This window comes from Camponotus vicinus, unplaced genomic scaffold, assembly GCF_025532165.1.
Source record: "Camponotus vicinus isolate PSW18456_S1 unplaced genomic scaffold, iyCamVici1.0 SCAF_11, whole genome shotgun sequence".
NCBI lineage: Eukaryota > Metazoa > Arthropoda > Insecta > Hymenoptera > Formicidae > Camponotus > Camponotus vicinus.
In genome coordinates, this window is record NW_028141947.1 from 15516640 (window position 1) to 15532328 (window position 15689).

The 15689-nt window shown below is 32.0% G+C and overlaps 2 protein-coding genes and 1 long non-coding RNA gene across 8 annotated transcripts in view; 2 read left to right on the forward strand and 1 right to left on the reverse strand.

Moving 5' to 3' along the window:
- The window catches only part of LOC145961567 (RING-box protein 2-like), a 42177-nt gene that overhangs the window by 8258 nt on the left and 18230 nt on the right, over positions 1-15689 (forward strand). The window lies entirely within an intron of this gene.
- The window catches only part of Tret1 (trehalose transporter 1), a 29826-nt gene that overhangs the window by 6415 nt on the left and 7722 nt on the right, over positions 1-15689 (reverse strand). For 2 of the 4 annotated variants that reach the window (XM_083081895.1, XM_083081891.1), the window contains exons 2-3: positions 5091-5540; positions 698-823 (exon numbers count right to left, since the gene is read on the reverse strand). In XM_083081895.1, coding sequence (XP_082938021.1) covers positions 698-823; positions 5091-5540 — 576 coding nt within the window. Of the gene's footprint in view, positions 1-697; positions 824-1926; positions 2061-2418; positions 2634-5090; positions 5541-15689 lie in introns of those variants that run through there. The other 2 variants (XM_083081894.1, XM_083081893.1) reach the window with 2 other exon arrangements.
- LOC145961569 (uncharacterized) lies at positions 7730-10578 on the forward strand. Of its 3 annotated transcripts, none has more exons than XR_014435653.1 (4): positions 7730-7993; positions 8132-8398; positions 8565-8707; positions 9027-10578. It is a non-coding gene; the product is annotated as an uncharacterized LOC145961569 (long non-coding RNA). The 3 variants fall into 3 exon arrangements; XR_014435654.1 differs by having other exon boundaries at positions 8236-8398; XR_014435652.1 differs by having other exon boundaries at positions 7730-8398.

Consider the following 15689-nt stretch of genomic DNA (forward strand, 5'->3'; position numbering starts at 1 on the left):
AGAGATCGCGATATAATTTACAACGTGACGCATTACGCTTTATCATTCGCGTCATTCTTGAGCTTCGTCCACTTTGCACTTGATGTCAGACAATGTGTAGCCGATAAATAATTCTTTTAATTTTTTCCTGGACATTGTAAATCTAATCAATCGATTTGCGGCCAATAAAATGCGACACACTTTGAAATATGCGATATTTATGTGTGTGATTTAGATGTAAAGGAAAAGAATGTTTCATGCATATACCTTTAAATAAGGTAGAAAATATCGCTAGAAATTCATCACATCGTACAACGAATATTAAGCATGCGGTAAATATCCAGTTTTGATAAAAAGTTTCGCAGATTTTTGTTTTAAAATTCCGTGAAAAGATACGAGAATCGCGAATCGCGAATAAAACAAGCCCGCGTACGATCGATAGTGAATGTTGAAACAAACGTGCCCGGAATCTCGCAAACTTTGTGCTCCGCATTCGTCAAAAAATTCGAGTCCTTGTGCCAGAGTATTCGAGACACGACGATGTTATTATTCGAGCACGTTTGTAAAAAATCGTTTTCGCAAACCTGTTTAAATACTTTAAATACGCAAACGCCAGGATTGATAAATGCGATGATTTCGCGTGCGAGAATTGTTTTCGACGTGAATTTTGATAAACAATTTCGATCAATTCGAGCTGTACCTCGAAACGTGTACTCACCATTTGTGTAGTAACTTCGAAACTCGCTGTGGCATTTTCGCGCATGGATACCAGCGCTGGTGACGTATACGAACTCGCATAACCGATCTGCAGGGAACACAGCGATACCGATAACGCAGCCAATACCTGAGAACAAATATAGGAAACATTGTAAAAATTAGGAAGAATTAGACATAAAATTTTAAATTTTTCTCTTTAGATATATTTTTTTATAAGTCACAATTGAATCATAAAAAAATAAGACAGATTGTCAAAAGCAGACATCGATATAAATCCAGTTGAAAATCAATTATCGCGTAGAAAAAAAATGGCTGTAAATTTTACTTCAAGTTAAAATATATTTATGTATAATTTTTTATATAATATACATGTTTATATAATTAATATATGCACACGAATTTTATATATTTATTGCATTTGTTGAATATGTATTTGTCCATACAATTATATATACCGTCTCGTCTGTTTATTGAGACTCCATCTTGTGACCGAGAATCGAGATCGCAGTAATTTAAACGATATTTGATCAATTGTATAATTTGCGTCATTGAAGAAAGTTTTCGATGATTTACGATCACATGGAAAATACTGTCTTATTTTCACAGTTCTCGTACCAATATGTATTGGTCGTTATTTACTGGATTATTCGTACAGTGTAAAATAAGTGTAAAAAATTAAAAAATGTTCAGTAAAATACAATATAATCGGCGAGAAAATAATTTCTTGACGTGTTTGTAAAGATCAATAACAATATCACTGGCTGGTATCAAATAATGAGTAAATTATTACATAAGTAAATCTTTAGATTGCCAGATATAATACGTTTAATTAACGCACTAACCTACGCATACTCTGCTCCGATATGTAAAACAATTTTTTTTGAAAAAAATTATATATATAATAAGTAAATAAACAAAAAAATTTTTTTACTAGTTTTCACACAACCAAAAGTGTGAACACACACATCTTCCATCCAATTGTAGCACGAATTAAGAGTAGATATTCTGTAGATATTACACGCAACACAACGATTTATAGTTTTATCGCGAGATGTTTCATCTGCAAATGAAGCAGTTTCCAAACTATTTGTATTTTTATATTCATGATATGCTTTCGCATGTGCTTTTATAAGATATCCAAAAAGTGGAAAAAATATATCGCATTTTAAAAAACTTCGAGAAAATTTGAGAGAATAAATGAATAATATTATGATGTAATGGGCCTTTTACCTGAGTGAACGTGCATTTCGCTACCGGCGTGCTTTCCGGCACCTCGATATTTATGTGGGTGTCCGCTCGCAGAAGGATCTTCATGATCGCGGATAGATCGAAGATCGAGGCAACAAAGGGGACCTATTGAGAAACTATAAACATCGAAAATTCCGAAAAGTCCGATCGAAAATTTGACTTATCGCGATAAACAAGATTCGACTCTGTAACTTTTAACGACGATATCGTTATCGTTGACATGTCAAAACACATTGACGATAGCGACATCGTTAAAAGTTACAGAATCGCAGTACTGTCGTCGTTACGTCAAACAAACGGTAACGATCCTCTCCAATTATGCGCGAAAATTTATTGGCAATCGATCGGAATCGGCTTTTTTCGATTCACTTGCGAAGAAATTCTCAAACGCGATCGCGTAGGAAAAAATCGAGTTGTCCAGTCCGATCCTTCCGAGGATCGACCGGTCGTCGGGATGAGAGACGCGAAGCTTACTTTCGATTTGCGCGAGGGAAACTCCGATATCGATACGATTTAATCCGTCGATCCGCGCACTGACACGACAATAGAAGTATTTTCGATGTCACGGTATAATATAAGCTATTGACACTCGTGGACCGATCCGCCGGGTCGATTTCTGTCTTATATAGGGAACAATGCTGGGGGGCTGGCTACCCCTTCCTCTCGCGATCCGTCTCCTTCGTAGATCATGTATGTATTACTGTATAATATAATGATCGTATCAACTTTGTACCTTCAAAACAATACGCGACTTCAATTCCAAACAGATAAAGAAAGAGGTGGGGGGAAAAAGGCCATTACATATACTTTTATCTAATTATATTTTTTATGTATTTCGTGCAACATGAAAAATATGATAAAAAAAGAATTTGCTTGTTTTTATAAGATACTATTATATTGTTTAACTACACTTTTTATAACAATTTCGAAGAAAACAGTTGACTGTGCATTTCGTGCAACATGAAAAATGTGATAAAAAAAGAATTTGCTTGTTTTTATTATAAAATATTATTATATTGTTTAACTATACTTTTTATAGCAATTTCGAAGAAATCAAGAAAACAGTCGGTCGTGCATTTCGTGCAACAAGAAAAATATAATAAAAGAAGAATTGTCTTGTTTTTTATAAAATAACATTAAATAAATATATATATATATATATATATATATATATATATATAAATTTTTAAAATTTTTTAATTTTTGTATCACGGATAAATATTGAGCATCGAAGATTATTTTTTATCATCACTGCTTCGTATGATACATCACGCTATTTTATTTTATTTCGATTATTCGAGATAAAAAAATGTAATATTAATGCTAATACGTAATATTCGCGTGGCTCATTAAGTCTTTTTAAGAGACCGCGACGGATGCAGAGTATATTATAACCACACGTGTCTTTAGCATCTGACGAGAATACAATTGCTCATGTTTGTTAACAAAAGGATAATATCTTACGTAAATGTTTCGCGGCGTAGAACATTATTTCATTGGAATAATTTTCCTTGTCATTACTTTAAATAATTTTCTCGCAGAGAAACGTAAGTATAAAATTTGATTTTTATTGAATACAAATCATTTGTGAGATAAAATTTTTCAAAATTCTTATACTTCAAAAGTTTATTTCTTGCAAAAAATGACTGAAGATGTAAAACTCTTTAGTGACTGAATATGTAGTTGAAATTGAATGCAATAAGAATTTTTTTTATTAAAGAGATTATTATTTTTTTACGGATATCTAAAGTTTTAGTTATATATATGTTATAATAGGCGGTGAATTTTTTTTATTGTCACAATGCGCGATATCTTCTTGCAATGTATTAGATCTCTATTTCATTTATTTATAGCGACGTATGGTTGATGAAATTTACATTCACGTAATGTGATAATGCGATAATAATGTTATTGAATTCTGGCGGCGCCCATGGAACCGCCGACCATGAATGTTGCACGCAAAGACATAAGAAAAATAGTCTTTAGTTTGTTCCATTATGCAATACCGTGCAATATTGTAGGGCTGCATCTGCTCTCAATTTATCTCTTGTCTCGCGCGCGATTGTTTCATATACACGTAACATACGCGCAAGTCGGATACATATTAATAAAGCGAACTTGTTTAATACGAAAATAAATTGTTTTCATTCGCAAATGTATTAAAGTTCTGAATACTCTATCTTATTATAAGTTTTATTCCAGAATTTGTTTTTTTTATTATAAGATTTATTTATAAATATTCCTGAAAAAATATCTATATATATCCTCTTAGTTTTTAAACAAATATATTGAACAGATATATATTTTGTTTGACACAGAAATATTCATTTCTACAACGCAATTATTACGCAATTTTAGTAGCAAATGAATAAGAAACTGTATTGTAATGTGACTCTAAGAAGCAATATTTTGTTTACTTATTTATAAACATTAAATAGCGATTTTAGGAATCATATAATATTATAATTCAATAATAATTTTAAAAGTCACATCTATAATTTATTAAAATAAAAGAAAAAGATATAATTTCCTTAATAACATTTTTATATAGTATATGTTAATTTTTGATTTATTGAAATTCTCGAGGTTTTTTATAAGTAAACTTTCAGACGAAAATTATTATAATTATAAACGGATATGTAGTGTATTATATATCATGCGATTTTAATAAAACGAATATCGTGGGTCGACGTCAGAACATCTGGCGGACTACACGCACAGTCATACTACTGTAGGATTCGTGCATCTTTAAACACGTACCATTTAGCATTTTACCTCTGAGACTATTAAAAATAAAAAGAAACTAAATGAATCTTTTGATCAGCTAATGCGATTAAGCCGATAATTAAAAATTAATCGCGTTAAAGTTTCTCTTATTGATAACAACGTCTTGCTATTGAATATCATATTTTCAAAATAAAGAGTTTCAAAATAAATAATGTCATATACTTCAAAATAAGTTTTCGAAACGATGTAATGTATATTATTGATTTAGCCACGATTCCAATTAATTTGCTAAAGAAAAAATACTCGGCTTTTTGGCTTATAATCTTTAAATTGATCCCCGAAAAATGAAGATTCATGTAAAACATATATAAAAAATAGAAGATAAATAAAATAAAAATAGAAGATAAATAAAAACTTACCTGGCTGGCATATCGCAAATAGGACTTGGTCTTCTTCTGATATTCCATGGATACCATTCGGGTGGGTTCCTGCTCATCCTTCGGTGGTTTCACGATCTCCTGAGAATCCATGAGGATCTTGATGCTTGGACTTTGCTCGTTCGGTAGCAGTGGATCGAGCTGCTTGTAATCAACGTCCTGATTTTTATCGAGCGGATTGTAAATCCGCGTTAAGGCCTTTTGATGATTATTCCTCAAGTTCTCGGCATAGTAGTGGTTTGTAGATGATTTGCCAATATCGCCGGTAAAGTACTTCTTTTCGGCGATGAGGGCGGTTTGGCTGTTGAAGGGACTGGCGTTTGTCACGAGAGTGCTGTTGGACGAGCAGTCCAGGCCAGACCCAGCACTTGATTGCGTGGGTCTGATGACCGGGGACACCCTTGTGTTGTACTTGGGTAAAACGCTGCGCTCCTGCAACCAAAGTTACCGATCTTTCAATAAGACGTTTAAAGGATCTCACATTTTCAAAAATCGATAAAAATGTTCAAAACGCGCATTGACAGTTGACAGAAGAAACTACGAGCGTGCGACAGAAATTTAGCTACGGAAACCTTCATTTTTGGGAGAAAATTGCGAAAATTGATCTACCATTGATCGCGATCAGAAGAGGCTGACGCAATTTTTCTTGTTTGTTTTTGAAGTTTTATGAAATATATACTTGGAAAATAGTTTATAAAAGTGAATATATGAGTTAGAACCAGAGAGAACCGGAAGAAAGGGGACGAACTGGACGCATCTAGTCTTGTTTGCTCCTCTTTGCGATAAGATGCCGTGCATAAACAGTCTACTGATAAAGAAGAAAAACAAAGAACTGCGCGCTATAAAAATAATTATAGAAAATTAGAAAATTATATATGCAATATTCAGTTTATTTGTTCGAAAAGAGAATACACTTTTTTTTTAACGAAAGTATCGGAGAAATTTCCTTTTTTAAGAGAAATTACATACATTTTAAAATATATGTCGTGCGCCAAAAAAATATTTAGAGATTATGTCTGATTTATAACAATTTTTACCAAGAGAATCTAATATTAAAAACTGATAATATTACAAAATTTTTTCAAGCTTGTAAAAAGTCTCATCTTTCTCGACACATTTCGTCGTCGCTTCTCACAGAAATCACTTGAAAATTTCCAAAATCACTGATTATTTTTGCGAGAGAGAGAAATATTTTCACGGTTATCAAAGGCGAAATCCGTGAAAGGAATGAAAACAAATCGTTCAATGATGAAAACCGTACACTTAAAAGATACCGGATACAAATAAAGGATACTAAAACCGCGAAAAACGAAGGCAAATAAGGCGAACGAAATTGTGTTACCAACCGTCAAAGAAGAAAACGTTCGTTTGTTTGCTTCTTCACTGTTCACTCGAAGGGATGAAACATCAAATCGGACTATTTATACCGCTTTCGATTATCGGGAATTGCGTTGAAAGTACGTTAGAGGGGGAGTCAAATCACACGGGAGGAAGAAAAACAGAGGGCGATTGACGCGTATGTAAACAGAGCGAGAAAGAAGAGAAAAGAACGTTAAAACGATTATATACATGTATCGAATGAACCAATGACGAAAAACAAATGACACAGCGAACGAGGCGATGATGTTGGCTGAGAGATTAGATGACTTTTTACCCCTGAGAATCGATAACCCGTCTTGAACCTAAGCCAGCTATGTTGCTTTCGCAAACGATTTTCTTTCCTTCGAGTTTGCATGAAGCATTACAGAAATTATCAAAAAAAAATCTTGATCGAAATATTTTATAATAATGTACAATCAAATGGTACACCAGAGATAAACTTTTGCACTTATTCCGAGAAAAAAATCGGTCTTTTAATATTGTGTATTCTATACAAAATTTGTTTTATATATTCATCTTTCTCTCTGTCTATTACTATACATTCGTCTCCTAATAATATTCTAACGTATTTATTTTTTTTTAACGTAAAGATTGTCTTTAATTCAAATAAATGTAAATTTTATCGAGATCTTAGTCAAATATAACGATAATCAAATTTTACCTAAAGGTCATGATATATCTTAATTACGAAAGCAATTTAAACTTAATGTCAAACTAAATAATTGATTAAAAGTATGTATATATCTACTAATTCATATAACTTCCATAAATTTTTTAGAATTTTTTTTAGTTTTCAATCACGGAGAAAAATTCATGTATTTCTACATCCATAATTGTACTCGTATCGAGCATCAATACATTAATTCACAAATAATCGCAATGTTGTCAAGTTGTTCCACTTTAAATTGCGATATCCAATTTTCAGTGCAATTTTGTTCTCGATAATGCTTCATACATTTAATCAATGCGTTAAACAAAGATACTTTATTTGTGTCATTAAATTTTACGGTACTTATTATTGCTGATGCTTTGCATCGCGGTCGGACAAATATAAAAATTCTTTTGTTCAATCAATTTAATTGAGAAACATAAATCCGTATAGCGCATCACACGATACGTCATTTTAATCACGCTGACTGGTGTAACTATTGTGTCGAAAAATCATCTGTTTATCCCGTTATCACGTGTCTCCTACATGAGAGGTAAAGTTCACGAACGATATTACGATATGAACTCTGATGTCTCAGAGGAAAGCTGGACATTTGACGTAGTTCTTTCGAACTTAGTAGTTGATTTTTAGTTAGTTGATTTTTTTCTCCTATGAAATAAAATATTCCGACATACTTATCGACTTACGAAAAATCATTAATCGTATCGCCCATAATTACACAATACCGATAATTCGCGATAGTCAAAATCTTTTTAGACTTATGACGACGAGCTTTCATGTGATAAGCGTTCTGATGAAACAGTTGCAATTATGAATTGCCACTTTTTAATGAAAGGTATTTGATGGTGGATATTTTAATAATATTGTGTTAGAAAAAATTATATAAACATATATGTCGCATCATATATCATATATTAAATAATTAATGAATCAATAATTCTTTTCGCAGATTTAATAATTTTTTTTTCTTTAGCGACATAAAATTAAAAAAAAATATCTGAAACAAATTTGTAAAATTGTAAGTTGGAGACTAATGGTGTGTAATCCCATTGATGTATTGTGTTTAATTCAACGTAGTGTTCCTTCGACGCGGAATTATAATTCAAGAGCAAAATCAATCATTAGGCATAATCATTCGCGAAAACATGCTTTGAGAGACTTTCGTTTTCGTGACAATGGAACTATCCAAGATAACTTCCGCGTTTGTCCGGAATTTCCGCCTTCTCCTGTTTACGTCAAGGTAAACTTGCATCATGATAATAACAAAGTGTGCATACCAGGGATTTAAAATCACTGAATTATTCTGTATATAATTAATAAACGCTCGATCTTTTTGCTGAAGGCGAAAGATAGTTGTTAATAATAATAATAATAATGAATACATGACCTTTCTAAACATGTTTTAGTGTCTGATGCATTTATACATATGTTCAGTTGCGATAGGATCGATTTAGTCAACTGCAGCAAAGTACTCTTTGATGATTGTTGACCAAGGGATAATTCCATCAGGAGCTGTTTTCGTGTCAAATATTAGCTAAGATTTCTCCATGTAATAATAATTTTGATTAATATAGATTTTCGGATTGATTAATATGTTCTTAAAAAGCTTGATGTTTTTAAAAAAATGTGCATCACAAATTTTAGAAGTGTATTATATCGGAGAAAAAGAATTATTTTGCATAAATTAAGATCGAAGCATAATTATCAAAATATTTAAATTATTAATCAGTTATTGATTCATTCTAATTGTCCGTTATATATGCAAAGCCTTTAACCTTTGATTCTTTCCAACTCGATCATATACGTCAGCAGAAAATATCTATAATTGAAAATATCTGTATATTTATTTCATTCATTTATTTCTACAGGTTTAATCGAAATTTTGCAATAGAAAATTCATTTTTATTCGAGAAGAAAAGTCAAGAGAAAAATAATAAGGGGAAAAAATATAAATTATTTATGTGAAATATACACTTTTATGATACGCCAGCGTTATTACGAAGAGGAAAAGTTAATTTCAAAATTTGCGACAAGTCTTACAAATCCATTTTTTAGCAGCCAATAAAAAATGTGTTTTGTTCCAACCGTGTAATTCTATCTATCATGTAATTCTCCTCACGCGATCAAACGACTGATTTGCATTACAAACCAGAAAGGATGAATTTCGCAACATATTGAAGTGTATTGTTACGTCGTAGTGCGGAACTACATACATAGTACGTAGTATAATTGAATTAAGCATGGTAATTGAATTACAAAAATTGATCACTGCCAGATCGTAAAATTCCAAAGCATTGCAAATAAACGTGCGTATATTCGAGGTCGATTCTATCAAATGTTCATAAATATGTTATCGCTCCATCTCTGGCTAATTGATTTTTATTTCGTATACTTGCAAGCATTTTATTATTTTAGCGATTATAAGGTTTAAAATCGCTTTAAACATATATTCATTACACTCAGTTTTTATGTATATTTCTTATATATATGTATGTGTATGCAAATTAAAAATTTTAATCAAATGAGTACAACTAGAATCAGAAATAATACCACCAAAACGTACATACATAACTAAAAAGTCGCATGTTGAAAAATTTATGGTATCAGACATTAACATGCATTGCTGGAAAATCAGGCAGTGCAAACATTCTCAAGATGTTGTAAAGAAGACGGTGTCATCTTTGAGATTTTCTTCAGATAACTCCTTGAATGATATATTGCACGAGCATTCTCAGGTTCAATGTTAAGGATTTCCTGGATAATTACGGCAGAAGATTTTCCAAATAACCTTGAACGCGAGTCTTCAACCGTGTTATTATGCGAGTCTCTACCGACAATTTACAAAATTAGATCTCTCATTTCTTTCTAAATTAGTTGCACGGCCCACGCAAATATTCTTAGTGCTTCCCAACGTAGAGTCTCTCGTCCAAATGATGCTATTTTTGTGATGCGTGGAAGCCTGCCAAAGAGTACATTTTCGTCTTAGCGGATACTTTCTCATTTTGTTCTCGGTCTAACGAATGCGCATTCTTTCTCTCCCTCGACGTAGAATAATGTTGGATACTGCTTCTTATAGAACTTGCAATATTATAGGGTCTATCAGAGTAATCGTATTTAATTGTAATAACATTCGCATTGGCAGTATTTTTCAGTCGATGGAAATTATTATTATAAAATGACACGAATTTATGTGTGATTCTTATTACAAAGTCGTCAAAATTGATAATTCTATTATTAGAAAATATATAGACGATTCTATAAATGATATTATTGGCATCAGTTTTGATTTTGAAAATGAAAAGTGTTTATTTCGCAATTCCAATATACTACGATTACAAAACTGTGTGCTAAATCTTTAGAATAAATTCTTAAAATAATGATGCAAATGCTAATTTGTAAGTGATTTTTAATAAAAGCTCAGACGAGATTTATATCAATATTAAATCTGATATATCCTTTCTTCAAATTTTGAATTTTATTACGATTAATCTAACTTTTTTTATTATGTAAATATTAAATGTGAATGTATATCATATAAATATATTAACATAATTAAAATGGATAAATGTTACTCATGAATAATAAAAATATCCTCATTTTGTGTGTACTAAATATCAATATAAATATTATGAGCAATAAAAATAAAGCAATATTTGTTTAGATTTATCAATTTATAAATAAATTAATTCAGATATATTATGTCATCTCTTTCCGCTGATTTAACGCAATCGCTGTTTTCCAAATACGTAATTGAAGCAGGAAAAAACAGTATATCAGTTCCGAGATCTTTCTCAACAGTAGTGACAACGACTTACAGAACATTTTCAATGCAACTATTATTATGTTTTGTGTACTATATCTTGCGTATATCGTATGTGTTGCCAAATTTACGATTGAGGTTAACGAAAATAACAATTCTGCGATTCCTTAATCTTCTGTCACGCAATTTGCACGAGACGCGAGCATGTGCCACGTGACTAGTAAAAGCGTGGGAGCGAAAATACGCAGCATGCTTTGTGAAATCACGTGTTGTGTAGGATATATCGCGTTACCTCGTTGAGTCGAAACGCATATATGTTTCGAAGCCAAATTTTCGAGTATTAATATACGCTACAACTGTATATAATAATTATTATTTATTCTGACATAATCGTTAACAATCGTATTAATCTGTTAACAACAGCTGTTAGAAGACTTTTAATAATTATTTAAAGATGATAGAAAAATCTGATAATATGTGTGTCCGAATATCTGAATAATTTTTATGAAAACTCCTTTGACTCGATTTGCAAAGTTAAATATATGTTTTTCTCTGGACGATTTTAATTTAGAATTTCACTTAAAGATCATGATTTATTTTACGTTAAACACTCGAGATTTGTTCATTGTCGCGTGACTCTGACCAAGTAAAAGATGTTTCGACCCGACGATGTCCTCTCTCCTAAAATAGCTCGTTAAAGAAGATCAGAGGGAAACGAATGCAGCGAACAACAAATGTCGAGATCAGCGCGATATCGCGCCGAGCGGACGAGATCTCTCGTTTCTCTCATCTGATACCCCCCACCTAAGAATCCCAATTCAAATTATGTGCATTTTAATTGAATGTAAAAAATTATAAATTAATACAAAATAAACCAATAAAAAATCATAGATCAATATTTTCGATTAATAATATTAAATCAATATTAAATAAAGTATAGATGATATTCTGTTTGGTGGATATCATATGAGAATTACTTGCTCCATAAAACGATTGCTATCGGAGCATTGATTTTCTCTCTCATATCTCTCTATATCTCAAAAGTTATAAATTAATAAAAAAATAAACCAGTAAAAGATCATAGATCAATATTTGATTAATAATATTAAACCAATATTAAATGAAGTATTATAGACAATATTCTGTTTGGTGGATATCATATGAGAATTGCTATCGGAGCATTGATTTTTTTCTCTCGATATCCTCATCCGCACGTCGCGATTTACGAATAATGGACCTCCTCCTTTCTCTTTTCGCAACGAGTATCGGCTAGCATTCCAAAAAAAAGTCATCTCCAGTTTTTAGAGCAATGATGGACGTACCAGCGGCGTGGACATCCGCGGTGATTCCTGCTGATGCATTTCAGCGCTGCGTCCGTGACAATAATTAACGTAGACATAAGTCGACTGCGATTTCCGCGTCTTCCTGGCCGAAATATATTATTTCGCACGACATATGGCGGGATGAGAACAGCGAGATGATAGTGGCAATATAATGCGATATCTCTGCGATATGTCTGTCATTATTCGACGAATATACGATCTAGATCTCGACTTTATCTAGACACGCGCGTGCAAATCCTATTATATATATTTCCTATTTTACTCGACTATTATCCGCGGAATCTCGCGGGCTGCAACACGTGAAATTGCAGTGCGATGTATCCAGGTACCGAATGTTCCCGCGTGAAATGATCCAGACGAGTGTATCGAAAAAACATTTCGTCCGATGATGAAAAACGTTCGTGTATCTTGAACGCTAAAATTATGTACGTCAAACGCTATTTTGCAATATTCGCAGAATACGCGAAATTCCTGGGTTATTTTATGCAATATTCTCTACATCATGCAGATGGAAACCAAAATCGATGAGTTGATCTTATGGAATATCTACTTCGTGGATTATTTAATTTCTCTCTCTCTCTCTCTCTCCCTTCCTCTCCTTGATATTCATTTTTGAAGATGATATTAGTGTTGCATTATTTTATTGGCTTCTCTTTATTCATTATTTGTACGTTTCATAGATGACCTTTTTTATTTTTGCAGAATATCTAAAGCATTCAGGGAAAGCATAATAATGGAGTTTTTTGGAAATTTAAATCGACTTTTCAACCGTAAAATAAATTATTATTGAATTATTGATATTTTTATTATATTTTTATGCAGAAGATGACGTTATAATTATTTGTCCAATTCATTAATTTTAATTTATGCAGGAGTTATTATGAGTTGCGCCACAATCTCATCCTGCAGATTTTTTTTATAATCAATTCTCAATTTTTATTGTGCAATTGTCTTTTGCAACGTATCCGAATTCATACGTACGTCTATTCCTTATAAAGCAGCAACCCGTCTTGCATTTGAGCAAAACGCTCAACGTTTTGTCGATAGATCGACAAGGAAGAGTAAATGTGAAGAGTATACGTTCGTGCTTTGCGAGCAGAGTCGGTAATAACGCGATTACTGAATTTTAATTAACTATCCATCGGTACAAAGTCGCATCGAGAAGCCAATATGCCTAATTAACAATCGAGTTTCACAATATTATCGCATCTTTTCCTACTCGTAAATTCCGCTCATTCGATTAAAGAAAAGCCGCACATTGTGTGCTCCGAGCTATTAATAATTTTTATAAATTCGCGATAAAAAACTTCAAAATTATGATTAATGATCTGCCATCGGAAAGAAAAATTTCATCGAGCAAGATTTGCTTTTAGATCGGTCAAGAAATTAACATCTTCAAACTCGCGATGTGTAGTTTTAAAGAACGCTGTAAGTGTGTCACGCTTCCTGTACTTTTTCGCTCCGTCTTCCGACGTAAAGCGTGCATCGAACTTTCACTTGCGTCAATGAATGGTTTTTCAAACGGAACGAGAATCTATAATAAGAAATTTTGCATCCATAAACTTTATCGTATCACGGCGCCGATGATATTTTTACGGATCGACCTTGATATTTCAGACGCGAAGATATGTAGAAATAAAATTGGCAATGTATAATATTATCTTAATTCTTGTCTACCTTGAGCCACGCCAAGCATACATCGGTAGTATAGTTGTGGCAATTAGATGCAATGTGTTTGAATATCGATAACGTCTCGTAGCTGGCTCTCTGTCGACTCGCAATGAATGATTTTTGCACCGCGTCGCGTGTGACACGGGAACGGGATCCGAGCAGTTTCGAGAGTTAATGACAAAGTCGGATTTCGTCAAAAATGATTTATTGATGCTTTCTATCAACGTTACAAAAGTATGCGATGAGGAGGATGAAAGAGATTCGGAGAGAAAGAGAGTATCGATGTTTTATTAATATATATGTATGTATATTTCATTTCTACTCGACACTTTGTTTGATGTTATTGTGTCGAAACACTGGAACTGACATAATCGAATTGAAATGTAAATAATAAGGAATGTAATTTTCTATATTTGTACTATTTTTCAGAGAAACGTTGCTCTTTAAATTCAAATTTTCTCGCAAGTCAAAGAGAATTTATAGTTATAAATATTTTATATTTCAGTAATTTTCAATCGTTAAATTAAGCATAAGAAACTTATTTTGATTCTGTTTCGTAATCGTAAGATTACGAACAAAGATGAACATGAGAGATGTGTTGAAAGGAATAAATTTTGCGTGGTACTTCTTGATATCTTTTTTTTTTCTCTCTTTCTCTGTTACTATCGATATTTCTTTTTTGATATAAATGTGATTTCTTCCGATAAGTCAGGTATCGATATTTTTCTTTCAATACTGTATCCTTAGGTAGATAAGCACCGAGACATCTGGAAGGTGTGATCTATGAACACAATGACAGATTATTCAATCCCAGGAAAGAGTTCGAGATGAACGACGATCGGAATAAACTTGATGATGCTACAACAAGAACAGAGCTGGGCAATTATATTATTATTTACAATATATGAAAAATACAAATATATCCCAAAATTTATTATTTTGATGATGAACAGCAAAAAGTAACGTTATTAGAAATTTTAGTTTGATTTATTTTAATATCTCGATAAATTACTCTAAAGACAATTCTTTATTTAATATGTCAATAATTAAATCTTAATTAAATTAAATTATTTAATTCATTAATTATATATTTTGTTTATATATAATTATTTAATCAAAAATATACAAATATAATTGATTAAAAAGTATAAAATTATTATATTATATATTTGTCAATCAATATTGATTGAAATATGAAGATATTACTTGATTACAAATCAAAAGGAAGAAAATAATTTAGAAATATATTATTTGTTTGTCTATATAAATGAATATAAATCTAGGCATAATTAGATCAATCACACAAATAAGATGAAAAATGTAAGCTAAGTAAAAATCAATAAATTTATTTGCGTATAAAGCCCAGGACTGATCGACAGTTTTCATCCAAGATTCAATCTAAATCGGTTATTCCGTGTGTACGCATAAATTCTCGAAAATCGTTTGAATTTTAACTTTTGACAGATCCACGTGTTTTCTTTTCCGATGAAACGCGAAATTATAATTCAAATACAAAATAATTAATATTTTCACGAGTTCGCTAAATAAAAGCAAAAAAAATGGAAAGTTCCTCACTCGCTTCTTACTCCAACTATAGAAAAACAGCAACACCTTTTCTCCCACACTTTTCCTCGTGTGTCTCTCTTATCTCTCGTAAAATAATAAGTAAAAATATTCGTAAAAATATTCGCGCCGTCACCCAACACATTCGGAAATTTCCTTCGTGCATTACATAATTCCGAATGTATAAGTGCGTA